The 24,893-nt window shown below is 40.2% G+C and overlaps 1 protein-coding gene across 1 annotated transcript; it reads right to left on the bottom strand.

Moving 5' to 3' along the window:
• Positions 1 to 89: 89 nt before the first annotated feature.
• Positions 90 to 24,660, bottom strand: LOC109917234 (splicing factor 3b, subunit 3; the record flags this gene model as incomplete). Its single annotated transcript, XM_048593169.1, has 15 exons — positions 90 to 362; positions 1,180 to 1,323; positions 2,587 to 2,685; positions 4,872 to 5,084; positions 6,733 to 6,858; positions 9,627 to 9,783; positions 10,319 to 10,524; positions 10,873 to 11,047; positions 14,689 to 14,843; positions 15,637 to 15,759; positions 16,352 to 16,495; positions 17,649 to 17,804; positions 19,245 to 19,400; positions 21,462 to 21,613; positions 24,575 to 24,660. Coding segments are annotated over 15 exons (2,350 nt in total), but the record flags the coding sequence as incomplete, so codon positions are not given.
• Positions 24,661 to 24,893: the final 233 nt, after the last annotated feature.

The raw sequence follows: 24,893 nt of genomic DNA on the forward strand, positions 1-24,893 counted from the left end.
TTTGAAATCTATGTAAATGAATGGGGACATGCATTTAACACTTTAGCTTCTTAGTACCATAGTGAACACCACACATGTCACAAAAAACAACCCTGGCCACTGGCTTAATTAAGAGCTGAATCTGACGCTTTACTGCTACACAGCAGGCACAGTGTTACTTTAAAAGTTCTAAAACTTTTACTGGTAAAGTTGCTGCAGAATGAAACAGTTGTGCCCTTCTTCAAACCAAAGTGAGTACTAACAGCAAGAGCACCTACCTTCACTGGGAAGTAGTAACAGCGAAAACTAAGGTGGTCACGACCACACAGCGGAGGGTGTTCCGATCTCATGTGCATCTCCAGGTGCTGGAAAAAATCATGGTCCTGTGGAAAAACAGACAGATCAATCTCAGGTTAGCAACAAAAAAAAAAAAAATAGGATCTACATCACCAAATGTCCTTCCCTTAACATCAAGGTGGTGTTTCACCATCATTCCAGATGTGTAAAAAAAAAAGCACAATCACCAAAAAGCACTGGGATACAAGAGTTAACAGGCTAAGTCTTATCACCGAGGGCAGGGGATTGTATTCTAACTCATTCTAAATGGATTTATTTCCACATTCAATTTGGACAGCATTTCCTTTAACCCACTACTTGTTACTTACAGAGCTGCAGGCTTCAGAGTGGAAGCTCACTCAGTTGATCCACAAGACATACTGAAATAAAACAACCCTGGAATCTAATGCATTTAAATAAATTAAATCAAAAAAATAGCAAATAGTGCAACTTACAATTGTCTACACAGAACTGCAAGCTTTCTTCAGGATTTATTTCCTAACAGGAATATGGAACTAAGACACACATGCCTGGTATGTGCCCAGTTTGAGCTGAATAAGGTAGTCACATCCAGAGATGTGGCTGGCTACTACATTTATTGGTCGTGCTAGTCCTCAGCTTGAGAGGAAGCCAGCTGCTGATTGCCTTTTAAGCAAAATCCGCTACTGGCTGATGCTGTCCATGGCCAGGTAAGATTGGTGAGAATTGTTATGTGCTTATCAACAATTTTACATGAAGCTATACCCCTTCAGCAGTCCTCATTGTTAAGATCAGTAAATGGAGTGAAACCTCAACTCCAAACATAGAGTGATCTCAGGTCAAACTCGAAAGAAAAGCAATTGATAACAACAATATCTGACCTACCTCATGTGATGTGAACGGAACTAGGATCCCAATACCTCCAGACAAGGTTGTGTACACAAGTGATTCTGAACCACCAGGGATTAATGTGGTCTTCTGTAATGAAAGGACTGATTCTCCCACATGATAATTAACAATGATCTCAGCCTGAACAAAGAACACAAAATCATAATTACACAAAGACTGCCTCCCCTTACTCAGGCCCTGACGTCAGACTGAAAATTTGCAAGTAAACAACTTTACCCTCAGGTCAGCCCAAATACTGATTTCTATGATTCCTCATACTGGTACTTCCAGTTTTTGATAATTTTCAGAGACAATGATTAATTGAGATAATGGACAAGTTGTCTGCCTTCAGGTAGCCAGTTACTGAAGCAAACCCAAAAACCCAGTCAGCAGGATACCTATCTAGAAGCATACACTTCAAAGTATATTTTAAAAATCTAGCAGCTCAAATGGCCTTCCAAATACGGGTCACGAGAACGGAGGAATCCTGCAGTGATGCCAATGATAAGCCTACTACTGGTGGTGGCAGGATAAAACTGAGCCAAATGAATTCACAATCTGCGAAAAGCAGATTGGTACAACACAGATGTGTGCTGGCTTAAGTGATCTGTTTGCTTGGTTCCAAAATAACAGAAAGCTAACATACACATTACTGACCTATCCCCCTGGGGAGGGACAACAAGAAGGGAGGAGAGGAACAAAATTACATTACCAAACACTGTAAAATCAGTAGACAATACAAGTACATGGTGTCAACATTTCCACAGCTGCACTGCATGCAGTCTCATGATCATTTTCAGTTCACATGCATCTCTATTTGGAGATGGCCTGGTCAGGTTTTAACGTTGATCCTGGCTATTCACAATTCCATCAATTTTACTTTTTCCTGTTTTGGCAGATCAGCCTAGTTAACATGCACTATAGCAAGGAACCTGTTCAAATAAACATCTTGGTCCTTTATCCCCTATCTCGTGCTATGGCAGAGTAATCAAGCTTTATTCACATCTCATACTGATATGGTGCAGAGTGACCCTGATGCAGAACAGTGGTTCAGTCTGAACCCAAGGACCATGAGTGAGTAATCTTATCACGCAAGTATGAATGTATATAAATACTTACTGCAAACTACAAATCATAAGGAGAAGTCTCATGAGCATAAGCATTTTATCACATCAAACCTCTACCATGTCAACATGGTCACAGACACATTATGTGGCTTCTCCCCTTAATCTGAGAGGAATGGAAAACTGTCTCGCTCTGCTTAGATCTTACTAAATGCATCAGAGGCTTCTTCCCACTTTCCACAGCTGGTGCCCAGTGCTTCTTCCTCAGCCATATTGCTGCAGGCCTAGGCCAAGAAATGACTCAATATAATTGCCTGTACTCTGAATAACATTCTCTTACCTTCTGAGAAGCTCCATTAAGTAGACCTCTATCCCATAAAGCTTTGTTCCCAGTGGGATCCTCATCAACGTCATCACTTGTGTTTGGAGGCAGTCTCACCTGCAGAAGTCATAAGACAACCCTCAATAAGTGGTTCCTGTATGTTACCATAGCCTTTTTCTAAAAGGCGGCACAGGACTAGGAGTACTGGCTGAAGCATTTCACAGTTCGGCAGATGTACACAATCTAAGCAAACGTTCTGTCAATTATGAAAGACGAGTGAACCAATGCCACTGCTATATGTCACATTGACATTTCGTTACAACCGGTTAAAATGACATTAATTTCTGACTGCGTATTTGGAGGGGAGCGGTCATTCGTAATAGCGTACAATCCCCACTGAAAACCCTGCGTTTAAAATAATTATTAATTTTCATTAATGTAGTGAAGTTGCTGGTGATAGGTTATTTCAGGCAGAAACATCTGTGTTCATTCACTATAAATATCCTGCAGAAATCCTCAACTGTATAGAAATGCACTTTTCACAAATACGTGCAAGCTGTGCACATTTCTAGAGCAGCTAAGAAGGATTTAGATTGGGAATCTCTCAATGATTTCTCCAACTGATAGACGTTCAAAAGATTTATATGGAATTTTATTAAAAATAAGGAAAACAACAGACTTTTCCCTGCGGGGATCATCACTTATAGAGCAAGACAGTGATAACATTTAGCAACAGAACCACAGAAATGATACAGAACAGAGAGGTACCATTCAGCCCATCTTGTCCATAGCCCTGCAGCTATTCGAACTTAAAGTGCAATCTAAATACTTTTGCATAGCATCTTGCGAGAAAGGAAGAACTTTTCCAAAAGAGCATGCCCAAGCCAAGACAGCCACCCTCAGGTAGGATATTGTACATTTAAATATGGGAGACAGCTGACATGCTCAAATCACAATAAGCCAATTCATTACCCAGTGTTCAGTCCGGTAGATGCCGAACACCTTAGAACTCGAAAACTCTTGCTGATCTCTGCAGATTGAGGATAATTTTTTTTTTTTTTTTTATAAAAGAAGTTGGACACAAGTAACCTCTGCCTCTGACAGGAAAGCTTTTGTGCTTTTATAACAGATCAGGCTGGTAGAGGTGCTTTCTTGCTTTTTCCCAAAGCACCAAAACAGACAAACTGATTTCTTTACACTGAGCAAGCTAGGCATGGTTCATCATCTAGTCATTCCCTTCAATAATCAGCAGCTCCCATTTCCTGTAAAATCTCTAGAAAACTCTCATTAAGAGAATAGTAGCAGGGTGGTAATGTATCTGAACTAGTAGTCCGGAAACTGGACTAATTTTTTGGAGACATGAATTCAAATCCCGTCATGGAATCAAGGTGCATTTAAACCCAGTTATTTAATCAATTTGGAATAAATAAAGTCAGCATCAGTAATCCCAGGCTATCATAAAAAACACCTCTCTGGTTTACTAATGACATTCTGGAAAGGAAATCAGCCATCCTGACCAAGTCTTGACCACATACAACTCCAGACCCTCAGCAATGTGACTGATTGCCCTCCGAAATGGCCTAGTTACTCCTTCAGAGTTGAATAATAAACCTGGGAAGACCACCCAGAAGTGTCCTTGGCACCAGAAAAAAGAAATGCAGAGGCAATGTCACTGGATCAGTAATCCTGAGACCCAAATTAATATTCTGGGGACACAAGTTCAAATCCCAACACAGCAGCTGGTGGAATTTAAACTCAAATGATTAATTCTGGGATTGAAAACCAGTCTCAGTCAATGGTCACCATTGACTGTCAAAAAGCACATCTGGTTCACTTATGTTCTTTATGGAAGGAAAATGCTGTCCTTGCTTGGCCTGGTCTACATATGCAGACACTCAGCAAAATGGCTGACTCTTAACTGCCCCCTGGTATAGCCTAGCAAGTTGGTCAATACTGCCATTGAAACCCACATTGCACAATTAAAAATAAACACCTGTGAAGAAGGCCTCTTTACTATCATGAGGACTTGTGCCAAATTGGGAGTGCTGGGCCAGATGGGTCAAATAAAAAAACCATACACATCAAATCATAACTTACAGCCAGTGTCCGAGCCTCCTCGATGAGGGATGAGTAATAAGGTGTAGACCTTGTCAATAAGGCTCACCTCCCAAGAATGAAAAATAACAAACCTTTAACCAGGTCACTCTAATACTATATTTCACTTCTACCAGCTGGTCGACTGGAGAATTATGCCTTGAATGTGTCATTGCCAAGTACACAGGTTTGCGAGGGTAGGTACTTACCACACTGATATTGCCAAATTTATCAGCACCAGCCATTGTTTCATAGTCCAGCAGACAAGCTGTGGTGATCCAGCGGGGTAATGTGTCATCAGCAAAAATGATCAGCTGGTTCTCATTGCGTTTATAACGAATCCAGAAGAAGCTCTCCTGTACGTCTGAGACGATGACTCTGTGCCCAATGGTGTGGATTGCCACTATGAAATTTGGAATGTGCTAAAGAAAGTAAACCGCAGAAAGTTACAGTGCACATTAATTTCCCAATAAAATTCCTTAGGCAACTGCAAACAGCTGTGATTGCCGCAACTCAAACATGAATCTGCATTAGAGAGGTCTCCCAATTCCCATTTCTCCCCCTCTTCTACACATTTTTGATATACAATAATGGTCGAAAGTAGTGAGGTTTTTAAGCACTCAGTCCGCATCCGTCCTCCTTGGGATTGGAATATTGGATCCATCAAGAATATAGATAAAATTTCATTTGGGAGCTAGCAGGATCATTACAGAAAATGATTAAGCTTTACATTTTCAAAAAAAATGGCAGTGAAATGTCAACACCCAATTCCCCATGGAGATTAGAGCAAGCAGAAGCAACAAATTGCAAGGAAAGCCCTTCTGATGTTCAAGTCCTATATGCAGTCTGTTCAACTAGGTTAAAACACTTACTGTGAAATCAAAGTGGAAAAAGGACACATTCCTGGCCTATTCACTGTAAGTTTATTGGTAGAAAATGGCTTGATCAAAGACAACCTCCAATTTTCCAGGTTAGAACATTGCACAACTGTCTTTTAAAATGCAGGCTGCTGTTTTGATGCTCCAGCAGAGACATCTCATTAAGAGTCAGGACAGGTTTTACTCAAGTTTTTAGCTCATCTCGTGGAAAATATAATCACTGAACTTGGATCAAGATGCCCGGGAGGTAACTGTAATCACGTGGACATAGAGCCGTACATCCCACTCTGCAGAATGTGGTGGGAGGAGCTAACATAAAATAATGTGTGACTACACATTGCTGATATCAGGGTGTGCCACGCCAATCCTGAAACAAATGACTTTTCCCCAAAAGGAAAGGAATCTCCTTCCTAACTGCAGAGGTTAACATTCAGATCCATTGTATTTCCGAAAAGCTGCAGGGAAACTGTAACTAACCTGGAACGGTTTAGGGATGGTCAATTTTTTTTTTGCATATCACCTTTATGTTCAAAAAGGGTTAGTGTTTGTACTGTAAAAGATTTCACTTAAAGCAGGGAGTTCTTCCCCCAATGTCCGCAGCTTCTATCCTGAGACAGAGCATATCATTCAATTCCAAAAATCTGAGCGGTTTCTGTGTTACTGTTAGCACTGTGTTAGACTTCCTTTTCACAAAACGCACTGGTACCTTATAATGACCAACATAACAATCTCACAAGAACATGCAGGCAGAAAGGAAGGAGGCTGCAGGGGAAAGTAAGTCCCCAGAAGTTCTGCTTCAGCAGGAGTTCCAGACACTTTACAACATGCCCTATATTTTAAGGGCTTGATACACAGAAGACTGTCCACAGTCCCAAATTTGCCAGTGTTTGTACGATCAGTATATTTTACCATGCAAGTTTTTTTTTGAATCTCTGAATGTGTCTGGGAACATCTGTTGTTTTCTCTTCCTCCAACATAATCATGATAGATTGTCAAGATTTCCTCCATCAATGCCCAAGCTATCACAAATGGAGCATACTTTCCTTCCTATGGTGTCCCTCCCATTACTGCAAGAACAGCACTTAGGTATACTGCATAATAATACCATGAACAATTGGACCAGCAACTGCAACATCAGTTTCAAATGTAAGCATAAAAACCCATCACCTTCAAAAGACATCAACCACCCTACCTTATTTTCACATTTCCTCAGCAGCTTCTTTTTCCCCAGGTCATAGATGCGCAGGAGTTTCCCCAATCCAACCAGAACACGGCCCTGAAAAGGGGCAATGGCTGTTGGAACATCTTCAATGGATGTCTGTTTTTGGAGGAGTTTGGTGGTAGGGGTGGAAGATGATGGGAGTTGCAGGAAACAGAGTACAGAAAAAGACAAACAAAACAAATCATTCTACAATGGGATAATTATTCAAGTTGTTTAAATGCCAAATTCTACAGGCTTAGTGTTTGTCTTGGAATTGTACCACAAATTCCAATCAAGATTCATGCACTTAACCATTTCCTGTGTTTAATGTCAGTGCTAAACTATAAAAATTGAATGACAGACCGTGATGCAATGCAGTTAGATCATGGCCTCATCCACGTTTCAGGTCTGGTTTGGATATTCACTCAAAATGTATTAGTGTTAGTCACTCCTGTAAGAGTTATGAGTATTTTGCAATCCGGACTGTGTGCATAATGTCAAATATTTAACAATATCACATAACCTAGGGTTGTGATGTAAACCAGATATTCACTTCTTTCAGTAGCAGCCTTAAGCCGATCTCTCCAATCTTTTGGTAGGCAGGTTGAGAAAATCTTTAAGCAAAGATCGGACACACACAAACATCATTAATCGGCTATATTTCACAGTATGGACATAAAGATTAGGGCTGGACTCATTGATTACAAGTTATACATACCACTGTTCTCACCATTACAAAAATAATATGCTGTGCTTGCCACTAAGTTCATGTTAGACAAGATGACTAAGTAACTTGTACATACTCTCACCCATTCAACCTATTCTAGGCAACATCTAATTCAGATGGCTTTCCAATTAGAAAACTGACTCTCAAGCTATGTATTTGCTTTCTTATGTTCAAAAGATGGAGGGAAAGGCCCTATACTAAGAAGCTTCCAGACTGTTTGGTATGAGATCTTCAATAATCAAAAGCAGGTAGCGAATTGGGAAATTCAGTTTGATATGCAATTCATTATTACTTTTAATGATTTTTATTCCCCCTCACTGGTTGTGGGCATTGCTGGCTGGACCACCATTTATTGCCCACTCCTAGCTGCTCTTGAGAAGGTGGTGGTGAGCTGGCTTCTTGAACCACTGCAGTCCATTTGGTATACGTAAAATCAGAATGCTGTTAGGGCTGGTCTGTATGTGGTGGGAACAGAGAGGATTTTGACCCAGTGACCATGAAAGAAATGGCGATATATTTCCAAGTCAGACCTTAGGCGGCTTGGAATCAACTTGTAAGTTGTGGTGTTCCCATGTAGCTGCAGCACCTGGCTTTCTGGATGGTAGTGGTTGTGAGCTTGAAGTGTGCGCCCCCAAGAACCAGTGGCGAATTTCTGCACTGCATCTTACAGCAGTATACACTGCTGCTGCTGAGCATTAGTGGTGAAGAGGGTGAACGTTTGTGGGTGTAGTGTCGATCACGACAATTGGGGTCAGTTTGTCCTGAATGGTTCAAGCTTCAAGTATTGTCGGGGCTCTACTCATCTAGGCAAGTGGGAAGTATTCTATCACATTCCTGACTTGTGCCTTGTAGATGGAGGACAGACTTTGAGGAGTCAAGAGATGAATTACTCACTGCAAGATTCCTAATCTGTAACCTGCTTTTGTAGCCACTGTACTGAAATGACTAGCTCAGTTCAATTCTGGTCAATGGGTTTAGTGGGGAATTCCATAATGGTGATGACATTGAATGTGAAAAGAGCAATGGTTGGATTCTCATTTGTTGAGAGATGGTTATTGCCTGGCATTTGTGTGGTGCGAATGTTACTTGACACTTGTCAGACCAAGCCTGAACATTGCCCAGGCCTTGCTGCATTTGGGCATTGACTGCTTTAGTATCTCAGGAATTGTGCTGACCATTGCATAGTTATCAGCAAACATCTCCATTTCTGATGTTATCATGGAAGAGTGGTCACTGATGAAGCAGCCGAAAATGATTGGGCCTAGGACACGACTCTGAGGAATTACTGCAGATGAGACGACTTACCTCCAACAACCACAACCATCTTTCTTTGTGCCAGGTATGACTACAATTAGCGGAGCATCTCCCCCTAGTTCCCAGTTTTACTAGGACTCCTCGATGCAACAGTCAGTCAATTATGATTTTGAGGTCAAGGCCAGTCACTTTCATCTCACCTCATGCCTTTTAAAGTAAGTACAAGAACTTACTTTGATTTTAAAACCCACCAATTTAATGCAGTCTTTTTTCAAACTCTGTGGATACAGTCAAGTTTGGAGGTGTTTATCTGTGCATATCCACTCTACTGGTTTGTCACCAAGATCCCCATCTGTTTGTTGTACAAATTACTGATGTTGTTTAACATACTTGTCAGTAATCTTGAGTTTAAAAGGAAACCATCCAATTAGCATTAAAATTTATTCAGTCAAGTTAGCAAGAGATCTAATAGGAGTGGTGTAGCTCACCATCCGAAACAAGCAAACTTTACTGTAACCATAGACCACATGTTTGATTTGTCCATGTAATTAGTTGATCTCAGGCAGATAGCAGTGGGTGATGCCCACTGAATTCCTGATCTGCATTATTAGCCAAGAGTAGGACAATGCAGAAAATTAGGCTCAGTCGTGAAACCTGCAATCTCCATTAGCCTAAACACACATGCGACTTGCACATTAAGAATGACCACCAAGTGAATTATGAAGTGAAGACAGAGGGGTGTAAATTGGAAAATCTCTACAAAAATCAAAGGCACCCCAAGAGACCATGGCAGCTTTGTCAGCCATGTTCAGATCACAGCACAAACACATGAAATACAAAAAAAAGGATGAATTGTTTTAGCAATTGAAAACCAGCCATCTCTCCCAAAAGTTCCAGTACTCACCTTGTGCACGAATTCTAGCTTCTCTCCGCTGTTTATAAGTTTGTAGGTGTAAATATATCCACCGCCAACCGAACGAGGATTGAGGATTAGGTCCTTGCCAACGCCAACCAGCACGTACCAATCATCACCACCATTTCCAAACTTACAAACAGCAATACTGGAAATACAATACATCCATGTTAGTACAGCTTAATGACTTCAATAAATGCCCTACACAAACCATTCAAACAAGCATGCAGGGAAAGTAAAGGAACTTTAACAGCCCAAGCCACATTCAAGAACAAGTCAAAATATTCAAACACTGTGCTAGTATTCACCCATCATATTTGTTTGGAAAATGTGTTTCTTGTGATCAATGCTACACACTTCCCTAGGTGGTTGACTGTGTCAAAGAGGCTTAGGAAATGGTTCAGGAGGCTTATATTTTATGATAATGCCTTGCCGATAATAATAAACTCGTGAGCTACTGACACCCAAGGATGAAAAGGTTTCTATTAAGACAAGCTGGACTTTCACACTGATCACAGCCTACATCAATCAGTACAATACACTGCTATAGATGGCTATTAACCTAGCAGGCTGTATTACCTGGTGGAATTAAAAAACTGATTATGTGAAATAAAACGCCATAGATCACAGAACTCAAAAGCATTTGCAGTTTATTATAACTCTTCTGCTAAAACCTGTCCTACCTGAATGCTGCTTCGTTTTGTTCCAACTGGATCTGATCATACACATTGCCTTGGATGGGGTTCATTACTCGAACAACAGATGCCCATTGTCCACTCCCTGCCTTTGGGGATCCAAAAATGGATTCAGGCAAGTTTTCGTTCAAGAAGGCAGCTGCCATCTCTGCTGCCAATTCTCGCTCGTCCTCTCCAGCTGCTTCCACCATTTCCTTAACAACAGATAAAAGTGAAGCATTAATATCGTAATGGCGTGCTGATATTGCTAATCTATCAATGCCGAAAGCTGCACATATCTAGCATTTTTATAACACTGACAGGTCAACATATAAAGAACAGTTACATTCCAGTGGTTTTACTTTAAGCTACCACACTGTTGTAAGAAGAACCCAAGTCACATACACAGAATAGTGACAACTTTCTTGTTGACATTAAGCAATCTACTTTAATGTCAGGTTACACCTCTCTGCACATGCTGTGTAATAAAAACTAGCATCTCTATTCTCTTTTTGTGATACATGGCATTGTCTTTACAGCGATATCGGTGTCTGAAAAGTTACCTCAGCCATTTGCTGTTTGCGCTGGGCTTTGGTGGCCTCTGTATAGGCATTGTGATCGGTCTCAATGGCGATAATGTTGTTGCTTTCTGGGTGAATAACAAACTTCCTTGGGGTATACTGCAGAGGGAAGGAAACCTGATTGAATACAGCTCCTAGCTTCTCAAGAGCTAAGATTCTGGAAAGAAATGAAAAGAAAACAATGGAAACTTTGCAACTCATAAATCCATTTTTCTGCCACTACAATCCTGCAATCATATATTCAACTTAAAGGCCCTTTAAGAAGGGTTGAGCTGATTTATGGAATTGCAGCAAAACATTTGCGAATTAACCTTACTTAGGGAATCTCATTTTTGTAACCTTCTCTAGATAAATAAGCAGGTTAAGCAAACTACTCTTGCCATTTGTAGGAGCCATGTAAGAGATAAATGAGACGACCTTCAGATTCACTGTTAAAAGGGACAGGCCATCATAATATGGCACCTGGAACAGTGTATCGTGTCTTATAAATATGATGTGATTGAGTGGACGTGGGATACATCATCTACCTGTATTTTCAGGGAACTTTTGGTAAAACTCCTCACACTAGCACATTGCTCAGAGGCAAAGCCAGGTGCACATACTACACTGTCAGGTGAAAATAGGGATTGGTTTTAAGTGTAGCTCAGTGATGACCTGCTACACATGATCAAAACCTACAATGCCAATAAAACAATCAAGAGCAGAACAGAAATTAGCCAACTTTTAATCAGAAACATTGCAGTAATCACAAGGTATCAGGTGAAACACGGACTGGATGTATCATCATTTTAAAAGTTATGCATATTTTGTTCTGTGCTGACCCTATACCAAACTAAAATGTCATTTGCCATTTCTCTTGCACATCTAAATCACTGTATTTGATTGCACTCCTACTGCCCTAATCTGTTCACAGACTCTGATTATCATCTGGCAACAGACTGGTCATTATTCTGAATGCAATTATCTAGGACATGAATTAAAAAATAGGTAATGGAATGATCCCTGAGATTCAATTAAAAGATGCTCCTAAGCTGATCCATTCCTGTAAGAGCTATTTGGCCACAGAAATGGAGCGGATTCCTAATACAGCTTATTAAATTGCAACTGATTCAAGCCATCCATCTAGAGCTACTTCAGCATGCATCAGACATTCATACTACATGACTTGATCCCTGTAGTCATGCCTTCACGATTAGAACATCCAAGCTTCTCAGTTTTGTTTTCATCAGCTGCAGTTATCACTGACAAGTCCAGCATTTATTGCCCATCCTTAATTGCCCTTGAACAGTGTTTCTATTAGATGACTGGATCACCATGTGCAATTTGGTATCCCTACCTAAGGAAGAATATATCATACAGCAAGTGCAGCAGAGATTCACTAGGTTGAGAGTGGGGCAGCAGGACTAAGAGATTGGTACAACTGGGCCTGTTTTCACTAGAATTTAGAAGAATGAGAGAGGATTTGATTAAAACTTATGAAATTGTACAGGGTTGAACAGATTAGATGCAGGGATGATATTTCTCCTGATTGAGGAGTCTAGAACCACTCCCAGGATACAGCGTAAACCATACTGAACCTGTGGATTCTTGACCACAGAAGGCAGTGGAGGCCAAGACGCTGAATATATTCAAGAAAGAGTTAAGGGGTATGGAGCGAAAGCAGGAATATGGCACAGAGACAGAAGTTCAGCTATGATCATACTGAATAGCAAAACAGGCTCAAAGGGCCAGGTGGTTAATAGTAAAAAGGTGTGGTCTTAGGTTACAAGACGACAGACAGGGTGGTCAGATTAGTGGCAGGTGGAATTTAACCTTGAAGAGAGAGAATGCAGTTTGGAAGATGCAACAAGCCAAAAGAGTACTCGATGAATGGCAGGACACTAGAACCTCAGAGGAACAGAGGGATCTTGAGGGCATGTCCACAGATCCCTGAAAGTGGCAAGACATGTAATTAGGGAAATTAAGAAAGTACACAGAGAACACTTGCCTTTATCAGCTGTGGCACAGATTGTAAGAGCAGGGTGGCTACGTCGGAGCTGTACAAATCTTTGGTTAGGCCACAGCTGGAGTAGTGTGCCATTCTGGTCAACTCACTACAGAAAGGATCTGACTGCACTGGACAGGGTGCAGAGGACATTCACTAGGATGTTTCCTGGGCTGGTGTGATTTAGCTCTGAGGACAAGATAGATAGGCTCAGGTTGTTTTCTTTGGAGCAGATTAGGCTGAGAGAGGACCTGATTGAGGTGTACAACATTATGAGGGACATGGACAGGCAGCAGCGGTTCCCTTTAGATAAGGGTCAATAAAAAGGGGCCATGCTTTTAGATGGAAGGCAGGAGGTTCACTAGAGATTTGAGGGAAAAAAAATTTTCAACCAGAGTGTAGTGGAAATCTGTTACACACTCCCTGTGAAGATAGTAGAGGTGGGAAAACTCAACCTTTCAAAAAGTACTTGAATAAGCACTTGAAATGTCAAAACATTCAAGGCTATGGCCAAGTCCTGAAAAGTGGAATTTGTGTGGATAGGTCAGCACAGACTTGATGTCCTGAGGAGCTTCTTCTGTGCTGGACTTATGGCTGATCTGGGTGCATTCCCAACTCCTTCCTGTCTAACCTCTACAAAATCTGTCACCGTCTTGTGTGTAACAATTTAACTAATTCAGTCTTGAACAAATTTAAACACCCAGCCCTCTTCATCCTAGGATGAATCAAGTGAACCTTCTCTGAACTGCCTTTTAAAAATCTGTTCAAGGAGTATAGGTAGCTCTGGCTGGGCCAGCAGAGTTTATTTCCCATCACTAACTGCCATGGGCTGCCTTTTTGAAAGGTTGCAGCCGTTACCAATGCAAATACATTGTATTTCCAAATACAATCCCCAAAACTGTACGTCAGATGTGATTTTGCAAACCCTGAAAAAATGTATAACACTTCCTTGTTTTATATTTTATTTCCTCATGATAACTGACAAGTCTACATGCTTTCCGAATCACTTGCAGCACCTGCAAACAGATTCATGTACCAAGACCCCAGATCCCTTTGACCCAATAAGTTTCTCTATTTAAATATTATACAGTTTTTGAATTCTTAGTCCCAAGTTGGGCAAATTCACATTTGCCACAATATACTCCATCTGCCAAATTTCTGCTCACTCTCTTAACCTGGCATGCAGAGCCAGCATCCTGACTTTTAGTATTCCATTATAAACTTAATTGATTCTAACATGCTCCCTATGACAAATGTTAGGCTGACTGGTGGATAGTTTCTAACTACAGCTTGCTCTGCAGTCTGATACCTCTCTTGTCTCAGAAGAACTGTGGAATTTGCTAAAAGCTGAGCTGGCTTCATCAATTCCTCAACATATTTCTGCGCCAAAATACGTCTGTAGACAGAGTGCTCCAATTCATGAATTTGCCCCCAGACTGCAGGCCAACAGAGATATTTTGTAAACAAGCCTGGGACTGGTTGGAGCAGTTATCACAGTCTATCTTCGAATTATTGGTCACGTCAAGTTTCAGGGAAGCAAAGATGGTTGCAACTGACCATGTGACATACTGAAAGCAAGCCCTAAAAGCTAGGAGTTTACGAACAAGTTCCAGCATCTCTGCTTGCAGCCTAATGCTGAAGTACTGCCCATCAGTCTTGAATGTTGACTCTTCGTCTAAGATTACTGAAAGCATGAGCAGTGTCAAACAAAAAGCTGAAATAATGGTGCAAGGACACATCTTTACTTCAAACTAACACAACTGCCCCCATCTTCTAGCATACAAACCATTGTAGAACTGTGTTGAAACACCTACCTCAGCGTGTTGGTGGAGATTGCCACAATACCCTCAGGACACTGCTCAGAGGCAAAGCCAGACGCATACTCCAGAGTTTCGTAGGAGAGAGGTGTCAGGTGGAAACGAGATTGGTACGAGTAGCTCAGCCATGACCTGCTTGACATGGCCAAAACCTACATGGATAAAGGAAACAAGTATTAAATTTAAACTAGCTAATACCAACGACAAAGCATTGCTCCAGATCAGCAACACGGCCAACTTTAAATCAGAAACATTGCAGTAATCATAAGTTTTCATGTGAAACACGGACTGAATGTATCATCATTTTAAAGCTCACTTTTGAAGACTGAAGGTTAATGACATCACTGGTATTGAAACTGCAATATCTCTGGAGATTCTGTAACATTATAGTACTGTCTCTGCACTTTACCCTGTTACAAGAATTAAAGATTACATTTAAAAAAGGCTCCTGGGACCCTAAAATTGCTTTTAAATATGCAGGCCAGAAATGCAAAAGGCAAATCTAGACAAAAGGTACAGCAAGGGAGTACAAAAATTACTTTCCATGGATACATGGATAAGTAGATAATGGTTTTGACTGCTGGTATATTCAAAACAGTCGAGTACATTGGAGATAGGATGAAATGTTTCAAAGTATGTAAAGGAAAAGTGACCGAGAAGGAGAAAAAGTGAATACAATACAATTTTGTGGAAAGTTTAATCCAAAGGAAAATCCTGAGGAAGAAATAATGATGCAAGTGACAGAAGTCAATTTTCCCACTCAATCCAAGCAATTCCCCTTCAGCTGCAAGATCCACAACTAGATTTTTGATAATACTTAAGAAAATTTTGCTTAAGATTACTATCAGTTAGAACCCCTGGCCGGAGGATGCTACCAAAAGCAGCACTTGCAGTTTTGTCTCATTATTGTCTGTAAAGGTTGGAGATTCAATTGTGTACACTCACCGCTTCTTGCCCCTGCATCCTAACCCTGAAAAGCTTGACAGGTCGCGATCCGAGATACCGGGTCCTTGTGTCAGACAAGTCTCCAGTGACTGGGTCCAATACTGTCCTTAATAATACTCCGTTCTAAGATAACCACAGGAAAATATTAAAAGGATATCACACCAGGAAACAGAGCACAGCTAGGAACAAGTCACACAAAAATGCAGCAGCATACCTGGAAATTATTTTTGCATTGGTGCTACTTGAACATTTGAAGCAGCCTTGCCTTTTGACAAGTGAGCTGTTGTGAATCCAGTCACAATGCAATATAAATCAAGAACACACACTAGGCAATTACACAGTGTATCCCTGATTTCAACCATATCATACCCCATGGAGCAGATGCCAGGGGCTTGGTCCACAGTTGAGAATAGGGATAATCCAAAAGTCACTAAGATATTCATGTAATTTCCAAACAGCAGGTAACAAATCAATTAGCCTGCCAATCCTCTATAACGTTTGCACAATTTTTCTGGTAGTGGTCCACAATTTAACTGAGTTGCAATACCCCTGAATTTAGTGAATAAACTACGGTGAACATGATCACACATCGAGGATTGAATACAACCCTGGACTACAAACCAAAACCTGCTCCTCAGGGTTCTCGAACCGAGAATGTTACATAATTCATACAAAGTAACATTTCGTGACCTACATACCTATTGGTTTTACTCACCTGTAGACCAATGTTTAAGTACAAAAAGCCAATGGAACCTTTCTCTCCCAGTTCATCCTGTTTCTCTGCACCCCCCATCTCAACTATACAAAGAGATTCAGGCTGTGCAGGAAGAGCTTGCATACTGAGAGGCTGCAGGCAGTCCTGAGAATGACAAGAATACAAGGTTAAAACTGCTCCTTAAATAGGCTAATTGGCGAGGTACTAGCAACTGGAACAGAAAAGCCACAGATTAAATCCCTGGTCTGTGTAACCAGGACTGTAAAATATTCCTTAAATTTGGGAAGTTTCTGAACCATTTAAACTGGCTCTTTGTGCAAATGTTTGAATGTTGGAGAGAGATCGAATGCAACGTTACAGTCTAATGGGGGTAACTGACAAAGCTCTTTTTTTCTTTGCTGTACACAGTTCATTTGTTGCACTGCGTGGTTCCTTTAAGACTACTCTATGCTAATGCACACGCACATCTTACTGGAAAAGTTGGTCATGTGCAGCCTATTTGTTGCACTCAACAGCTTACAGGACACATTGGTGACTAGGCTCAGTGAGAACTGAAGACCAAAAGTTCATCATATCATTGAAGTTCTCACCTTCAGGTGCACAAAGACACTAAGATGTACACCAAGCTCAGTGAAAGGAGAATGCAAGATTAATTCAAAATATCGTCTGACAAATCTATTTGAGAAATCATGATGGAAGGTCAAGCCAGAAGGTACTGATTAGAAGTTTTTTTGATACACCAATACATCAGAAGACAATAAGTAAATTAATAGCTCTCTAGAGGAAAAGCAACATGGAGTGTAGTTTATTCCAGATTTCTGGAATTTTGATATTTAGTGGCAGGTACACGGTAGTACAAATCAAGGCTCCAAATAGATCCCCGCCCTGATATCATGAAGTTGCCGACTGCCTTATTATTCAACTTGCAGACTCAAAAGAAGTCCCCACTTCATATTCAGATTCATGTTCCACTTACAAATTCAAACACTAGCAACCCCCCAAATCATTCTGATCAGGAAGACGCTGCAATCCTTCGTCACTGGGTCATAATCCAGAACTCCCTCCGAAGAGCACTTTCTGTGACCTACACCACTTGAACTGCAGCAATTTAATTAGGAAGCTCATTACCATCTTCCCAAGGGAAATTAAATGCTGCTTTGCTGGCACTGCCCACACTCTAAGAACAAAAAGACAGTTTACAGAACTAATAAGGGGTTAGTAACATTGCAACAAGGACTGCTATCCAACACATCTAACCAGCTTTACCAAAGAAAAAAGCATTTGAGCAAAAACTTACTGAAGGGTCGAGAGAAATGATTCTGACAGTGTTGTCTACGAGCCCAACAGCCAGAAATCGAGAACGCTGCTCCCCTGGGGGTACGTTTGCTAAACTCATGCAAACCACATCAGTTGACATCTCTTTCCGCTCAGTATACTCATTCAGTTGTCCAGACTGCAAAACAAAATTTTGTAAATGTAACATCTGAAAGATCTGATGCATAATCTTATGCAAAAAGAGGTCAGTATAACAGCACACTGCAGGAACAGTTTAACACAACAGGAACAAACTTATGACTGTAACATTAACTATCAAATACTAAAATAACTATTCAAATAGAATTTAATCCAAAAATGTAAATAAATTCACAGTCATACAGCACGGAAACAGACCCTTCAGCCCAACTCGTCCATGCCGACCAGGTTTCCCAAACTAAACTAGTCCCAATTTCCTGCATTTGGACCATATCCCTCTAAACCTTTCCTGTTCAGTTACCGGTCCAAACATCTTTTAAATATTGTAATTGTACCTACATCTACCACTTCCACTGGCAGTTCACTCCATACACTGCGTGTGGAAATAATTGCCCCTCCGGTTCCTTTTAAATCTTTCCCCTCTCACTTTAAACCTGTGCCCTTTAGTTTTGAACTTGCGTAACCTGGGGAAAAGACTATTGCTATTCACCTTATCTATGCCCCTCATGATTTTATTAACCTTTGTAAGGTCACCCCTCTACCTCCTACACTCCAGGGGAAACGTCCCAGTCTATCCAGCCTCTCTATATAGGTCAAAACCTCCAACCCAGTAACATCCTTTTCAAATTAATAACATCCTACCTATAGCAGGGAGACCAGAACCATACACAGCATTCCAAAAGTGGCCTCATCCATGTTGTGGCTGTGCAGGACAAGATGTCCCAACTCTTATGCTTAATGCTTTGACAAATAAAGGCAAGTGCGCCAAACACCTTCTTTACCACCCTGTCCACCTGCGATGCCACTTTCAAGCAACTACGAACTTGCATCTTTAGGTGTCTGTTCAACAACACTCCCCAGAGTCCAACCATTAACTGTGCAAGTCCTGCCCTGGTTTGTCTTACCAAATGCAACATGTTGTGTTTATCCAAATTAAACACAATCTGCCACTCCTCAGCCCACTGACCCAGCTCACCGAGATCCCGTTCACTATCGACTACACCACCAAATTTGGTGCCATCCACAAACTTACTAACCACACTTAAATTCTGCTCACCCACGCCCTGCTTCCATTTTGCTCTCTTGTCCCCCAAATTAAATGTGGTTTTTTGCCTAATATAACACAATCAATGCTTTATAAGTATTCTGTTTTGTCAGGAAAGCAGATCTGAATAATGTCCGTTTGTTTCGGGTCAGCTACAATCCCAGAATGGGGGTGAGCCTAGCTACTGCTATTGAGTCTCTGGAACCTCCTACGATTGGATAGAGGAAGCACTAATGTCAACCTGCAAGCAGATCACACACTTAGAAAAGGATAACATTTAAAGAAAATGGGATGTTCAGGGAGACACTCGCCATATTATAAAGAGCAAGAATTTCCAATTCCATTTGACTCTAAGTTCATTAACTCCTTACTCACCGGATCCATCTCAAAGTAGACCAGTTCCCCGCCTGTCAGAGCAATCACCACCTGGCGCTGATTCACAGCACATTTCACAATCGTCTTTTTACCAGGGGTCTTCCACTCATTGACTCTCTTATCAGCACGGATATGACGGATCCCATCAGGATATACCTAAAAATCACAAAAGGAGCTGGATTTTCCTTGGGCTACATTACAACACGTGTTCACTCCCAACTTAATCCAAATTCCCAATTTAAAAGCCTTGCAACCTAAATTGCACTAAATCATGCCATTATTTATACATTAAGAAATGTATTCTTAACTCTTCTACCTCCTATGTGCTATGATCAATCACAGCAAGACATCAGACAAGTCTGGTTTATTACTAAATTACAACACCCTGCGTAATTACTACAATTTGACTTAACTTTTATTTCGTATCATTCTTCTCCAAATATTTTAATTCTCTTCAATGTTCCAGTTCCTGCCTCACTAGCTCTGTTTCAGTATACCTCCATATAACCAAAAAAAAAAAAAAAAAAAAAAAAAAAAAATCTCGAATTGCCCCGTTGTTCCTGCAATGAAAACCCAAGATCTAACCACATTAAAAATTTATCAAATCAGTGAGGAGCATCTTTCAAAAGTTTTACACTAACAATCTCTGGTTAAGTGTGTTCCCATATTCTCTTTTGGGGTTCATTCAAGAAAACTTTTGGCTGAGACTAAGAATGTACCGGATATTAAAGACAGCACTGGTTGCAGGACAGAAGACAGAGATCAGTAAGACATGCTTATTCTCCAAACAGAAAATCAATGATATAATTTAAACTATTTAATTAGCTGCTTAATTGAATGCCTTTTGATTGTGTGGGAGAACAAAACCAACTTCACATTAGAAAGAAAAGGTGTGTTTCAAAAGAAAATTATTTTCAATCATGTTCTGGCATTGAAACAACAGCAGACTATTTGGTCACTTAAACCAGTGAAATCAGACAATCAGACAATTAGATTATTGCTAGTCTATGTTTAAGCACAACTATTTACATTGCTTCCATACTGCTTAATACCATGGTTCATCAAAAACCTACTAATCTCAGTTTTAAATTGACTTGCGTTTGTCTTTTTATTTTATTGGGGAGGGGTGGTGATAAGGAGGATGAAAAGAGAGAGAGATGGATCATCTATGAACCACCTGGTTCTAATTGTTCTGAACTCCCACCTTTCTCATCTTAAGCACTCTAATTACAACACTTATCAATGGGAATTCTAGGCTTACGATTTAATTCTTTTATCCAAGAATGATTCTGACGAATTCTCCCTCTCAAGCTAATAACAAGCCAATATACCTTTTAAGGGAGAACTGACCACAAAACCATAAATTTTGTCTTAATATGTTGGGTCTATATAACCAATATAATTTTCACCTTTGGATTTCAGATTCCTCAAAATAAAAGCAAACATTTTGTTAGCCTTTTAAATTATGTAACTGTCACTTTATGTGTTCCAATTACAACAAGGAGCATCACACATTTCAGCAAAATACCCAAACAGGACTGTGAAACTATCATTCCACCACAGTGTAAATTGTTCACTTTCGTTAAACCTTTAGTACCCACAGTACCACGAATATAACATTAGTATAGTGAAGATTGTAGGATTAAAGAAAAGTAGCCGTACAACAATATATTCTGTTCTGCCACCATGAGGTTATTTTGGGTTGTCACCCACTGGGGAAAATACTAGTGTTTACTTGGTCAATCAGTGCTGGTAGAAGGCAGAGGAACAATTTGAGATGACCAATGAAACACATCTCACACAAAGTTTTCTTCATTAAAACTTTTCCTTAAAACAGCACCTTAGCACCTCCTGGCGCTATTTTCAAAGAATAATGGCCCAAATTCTAAAAATTACATATTAAATGTCCTTCAAGTGACCAATTGCGAACCGAATTAAAATAAAGGCAGATAAGTATTGCAAAATCAGTTTGCTGGTGTACAGGTCACAAATAGTTACAAAAGACTTATTTTAAAAGTGCACCTTGTACACACATTTTATCATGCAACCATTGCATTCAACTTATCACAGCAATGAAGGAATTCTTTCAGAAACCAAGCTGTGCATTCACAACACTGTCCTTTACAGGCAAGTGAAGAAATTTAAATGAGCAGTCAAGAAGCTCAAATATAGCTTTACGTGGGGTTTCAAAGAATCAGTCAATTTCTATCCCCATACCTGCACCAGTGCATCCTCACCAAGCAAGGAGCAGGACAGTGTGGGCGTGGTACCCAGAAATCCAGAATCTGTTACTTCCTCTACGGTCTCACCAATAGACAGTACCAGCGTGGCGTTCACGAAAGACACAATGATGTATGCATCATACTCATCTAAACACACACAAAAAAGGTGCAAAATACACTTGCAGGTTAACATTCAGTGCTGTTATAATGTGCATTACTGGCAAATTGGCAAGAGTTTTTAAAAAAAAGACTCTAAAAGCCTTTAATGACCATTACAGCATAGAAGTTTCCATTCAGGCCATCAAGTCCATGATAGATCTCCATACAGCAATTCAGTCAGTCCTGTTACTCACTCCACCCTCATAGATCTGCAAATGTACTGCCTTCAAGTATCTAATTTCCTTTTGAAATCATGCATCGTCTCCAATTCCAGCATGTTTGAGGGGAGTGAAAGCAGGTCATGACCATTTGCTGCATAAAAATGTTCTTCCGGATTTTTTCCCAGCAGCTCTTACCCAATACCTTAAATCTGTGCCCCAGTCCTTGTACCCTAAGATAACAGAAACAGCTTTTGTCTATCTTATCCAAACCTGTCATTATCTTGTACATCTCAATCAAGTCTCCCATGACTCTTTTATTCAAAAGGAGAAAAAAACCCAGCTTCTCTAACCTAACCTTGTAGCTAAATTCCTTCATCCCTGGGACTATTCCAGTGCATCTCACTGCACCCTCACAAGAACCATCATATTGTTCCTTAAGTAGGATGATGATAAATGGGACATATTACTGTAGTTGTGGCCCACCTAGATCTTTATAAAGGTTTGACATAACTTCTGTTTTGTTCTTGATACCTCTACTTGTGCAGTCCAAGATCCCATAAGGTTTGCTCACTTTCAAAGCTCTATAAAACTCATGAAACCTCAGGTCACCTCCCCCCCCACAACCCACCATTTACAACTGTGCCATTATTTGTACTGCCACATCCTATCTCTTCTGCTAAAATTCATCGCCTCACATTACCCCGAACTGAATTACATGGCATTTGCCTGTCCATTCGGCTAGGTATCTATGACCTATTGCAGCTAATTGGCATTATTCTCATTTGGTGTCAACATAAAAGTTTGATTTCAAAGACAAACCTTGAAACATAAGCCGGTATCCTAAAAGCAAAATCAAAAGGAGTAGCACAGACTCAAGGAACATAACACTCTACCGCCTTTCCAGTTTGAAAAATAACCATTTATTTTAATTTGTGATTGTTGCTCATAAGCGAATTCTTTTAAATCCTTTTAAACACCTGCAATTCTATCAGCTTCAATTTTATTAACCAGTCTTTTCCACATTACATTCATATAAACAACCAAGTGAACAACTTTCTTGGTCACTCTCACCAAAAAATTTCCAATATTTTTGCCAAGCACAATCTGGCTTTTACAAATCCATGCTAGCTATCCTTAATTAATCCAATGACTGCTATTTTGTCCCTTTTTATTGTTTCTAAAATCTTACCCATCACTGACAGTAAACTGACTTGCTAGAAGTTACAAACATGGCCTTCAACCTTTTTACAGTGAAGATGTCACATTTGCCACTGTCCAATATTTTGGGACCTTCCTCCTACCGAGAAATACTGGAAAATTATGTTAAGTCCTCCCACTATCCCCACATCTAGTTGTTAATGCAACTTGGGATACAAACCCTCTGTACTAAAATGAATTCTCAAGCACACACAGCCCTTCCAATACATCCTGCTTATAAATGTCAACCCATTTAAATGTTTAAATTCACTTATACATCCAACAAAAGTAGTTTTAAACTGCAATTCATCATTGATTTGTCAATTTAATTTATTTTCTACACATGCATACTCCCACCCCACCTCAAAAGAAATACTGGCTCTAAGCTAAAGCTATTTAAGATACTCTCATTTCACCGAATGGAATTAAACTACATTTTTCTACATTTAGTCCCTTTCCTTTCCACTCTTAGGGGACGGCAGCAAAGGAAGGGAATGTGACGAAAAAGCACTTGTTTTTGCAACAAGAATGATTGGTTATAGAAGGCCTGGTTAATACTTGTAAAATGGAACAGCCCTTAGTATAATCAATGCTCAGATAGGGAGCTTTTTTACCCAGAATGCCACCAATATGAAATATGCAACCATTAGCCACTGGCCAAAGAGAAGGGACATAAGCAATCATGACAGAAACCATCGTAATTACAGACTAGCAGGCAAAGGGCTAGTACTGAAAGGTTTCTGATTCAAGACCTGGAGAAATGTTCACACATCATAAATTGATCCTGCAATTGATAAATTATACCAAGAGATTCCTATAGTGATCATCCAACTGGTTAAACCCTCACTGATTTCAAGCTTCCACTTAATCCTATACTAAATTTGCTGATTCCTTATTCTTTCCTGGCCAATTCTACAAAACCCATATTGTACACTCATCATTAAAACAATGATGTCTCAAAATTAGCATGCAAAATTCCTCCCATAACTACTGCATCACCACTTAACAACATGCCCCAAAACACCCCAGTACCTGAAACACCCAAATTCCCCAGACAGAATCAGAACAAATATCCCGTTGCATATACAAATGTTAAGGCAACATAAGCCTCCCCTTGACTTCTCTATCTTCAAATTTAGTGTTGTCACTAAGATTTCAGGTGTAATTATTTTCAAAATGAATGCCCACTTCAACTGAAACTCTGTCACAGAACAAATCCTCCTCTTCCAAAGGTGAATCACATCTGGAAAGGGAATTTTGAGCTGCATATCAAGTTGAAGTTCTGGTGGCTCCAAATGGTGATTGCAATTTGTGATGACAAGAACATTCACAAGAACTGAATATCTTCACAGGGCATAATTTTCTGTCTTGATATAAATAAACTATATAAGCCTAATGACAACACACGAGTGCCGATTCTTCTAATGTTCTACAGTTGGAGTGCAAGGGGTATGTCACAATTTTCCAGTCAACATCCTTTTGTGTAGAATATGTGCATCAGTAGTACTTTGTTTCACGTAATCACTGGTTAGGACTGTTCTTTACAATGCCCTAAACCAGTATCCAAGAGGCCCTACCAGCAGGTACGCACCTAGAATGAGTAGCACCTTCCCCGGCCACCTGTGGGAGAGAAACAGAGGCTTGGTATTGGTAGAGATTGAGCCACCACATACCAGCCTTGGTTAGTACTGCTCTTTCAGATTGAAGATAACCAGGGTATAAACTGCAATAAATATATTACTCAGGCTAGGCAAAGTCTGTATTGTCATACCCACTCATCAAGCCAGCACAGGAAAGCATCACAGGCAGGCAAAAATCAATACGAGTAAAGTAACCATAATCTTATAGTTATGAGCGACTCACCGCCCAATCCAGTACATATAACACTGCTGTAATGTGATGGAAAACAA

Source organism: Rhincodon typus, unplaced genomic scaffold (genome assembly GCF_021869965.1).
Source record: "Rhincodon typus isolate 14 unplaced genomic scaffold, sRhiTyp1.1 hic_rhity00002423, whole genome shotgun sequence".
Taxonomy (NCBI): Eukaryota; Metazoa; Chordata; class Chondrichthyes; order Orectolobiformes; family Rhincodontidae; genus Rhincodon; species Rhincodon typus.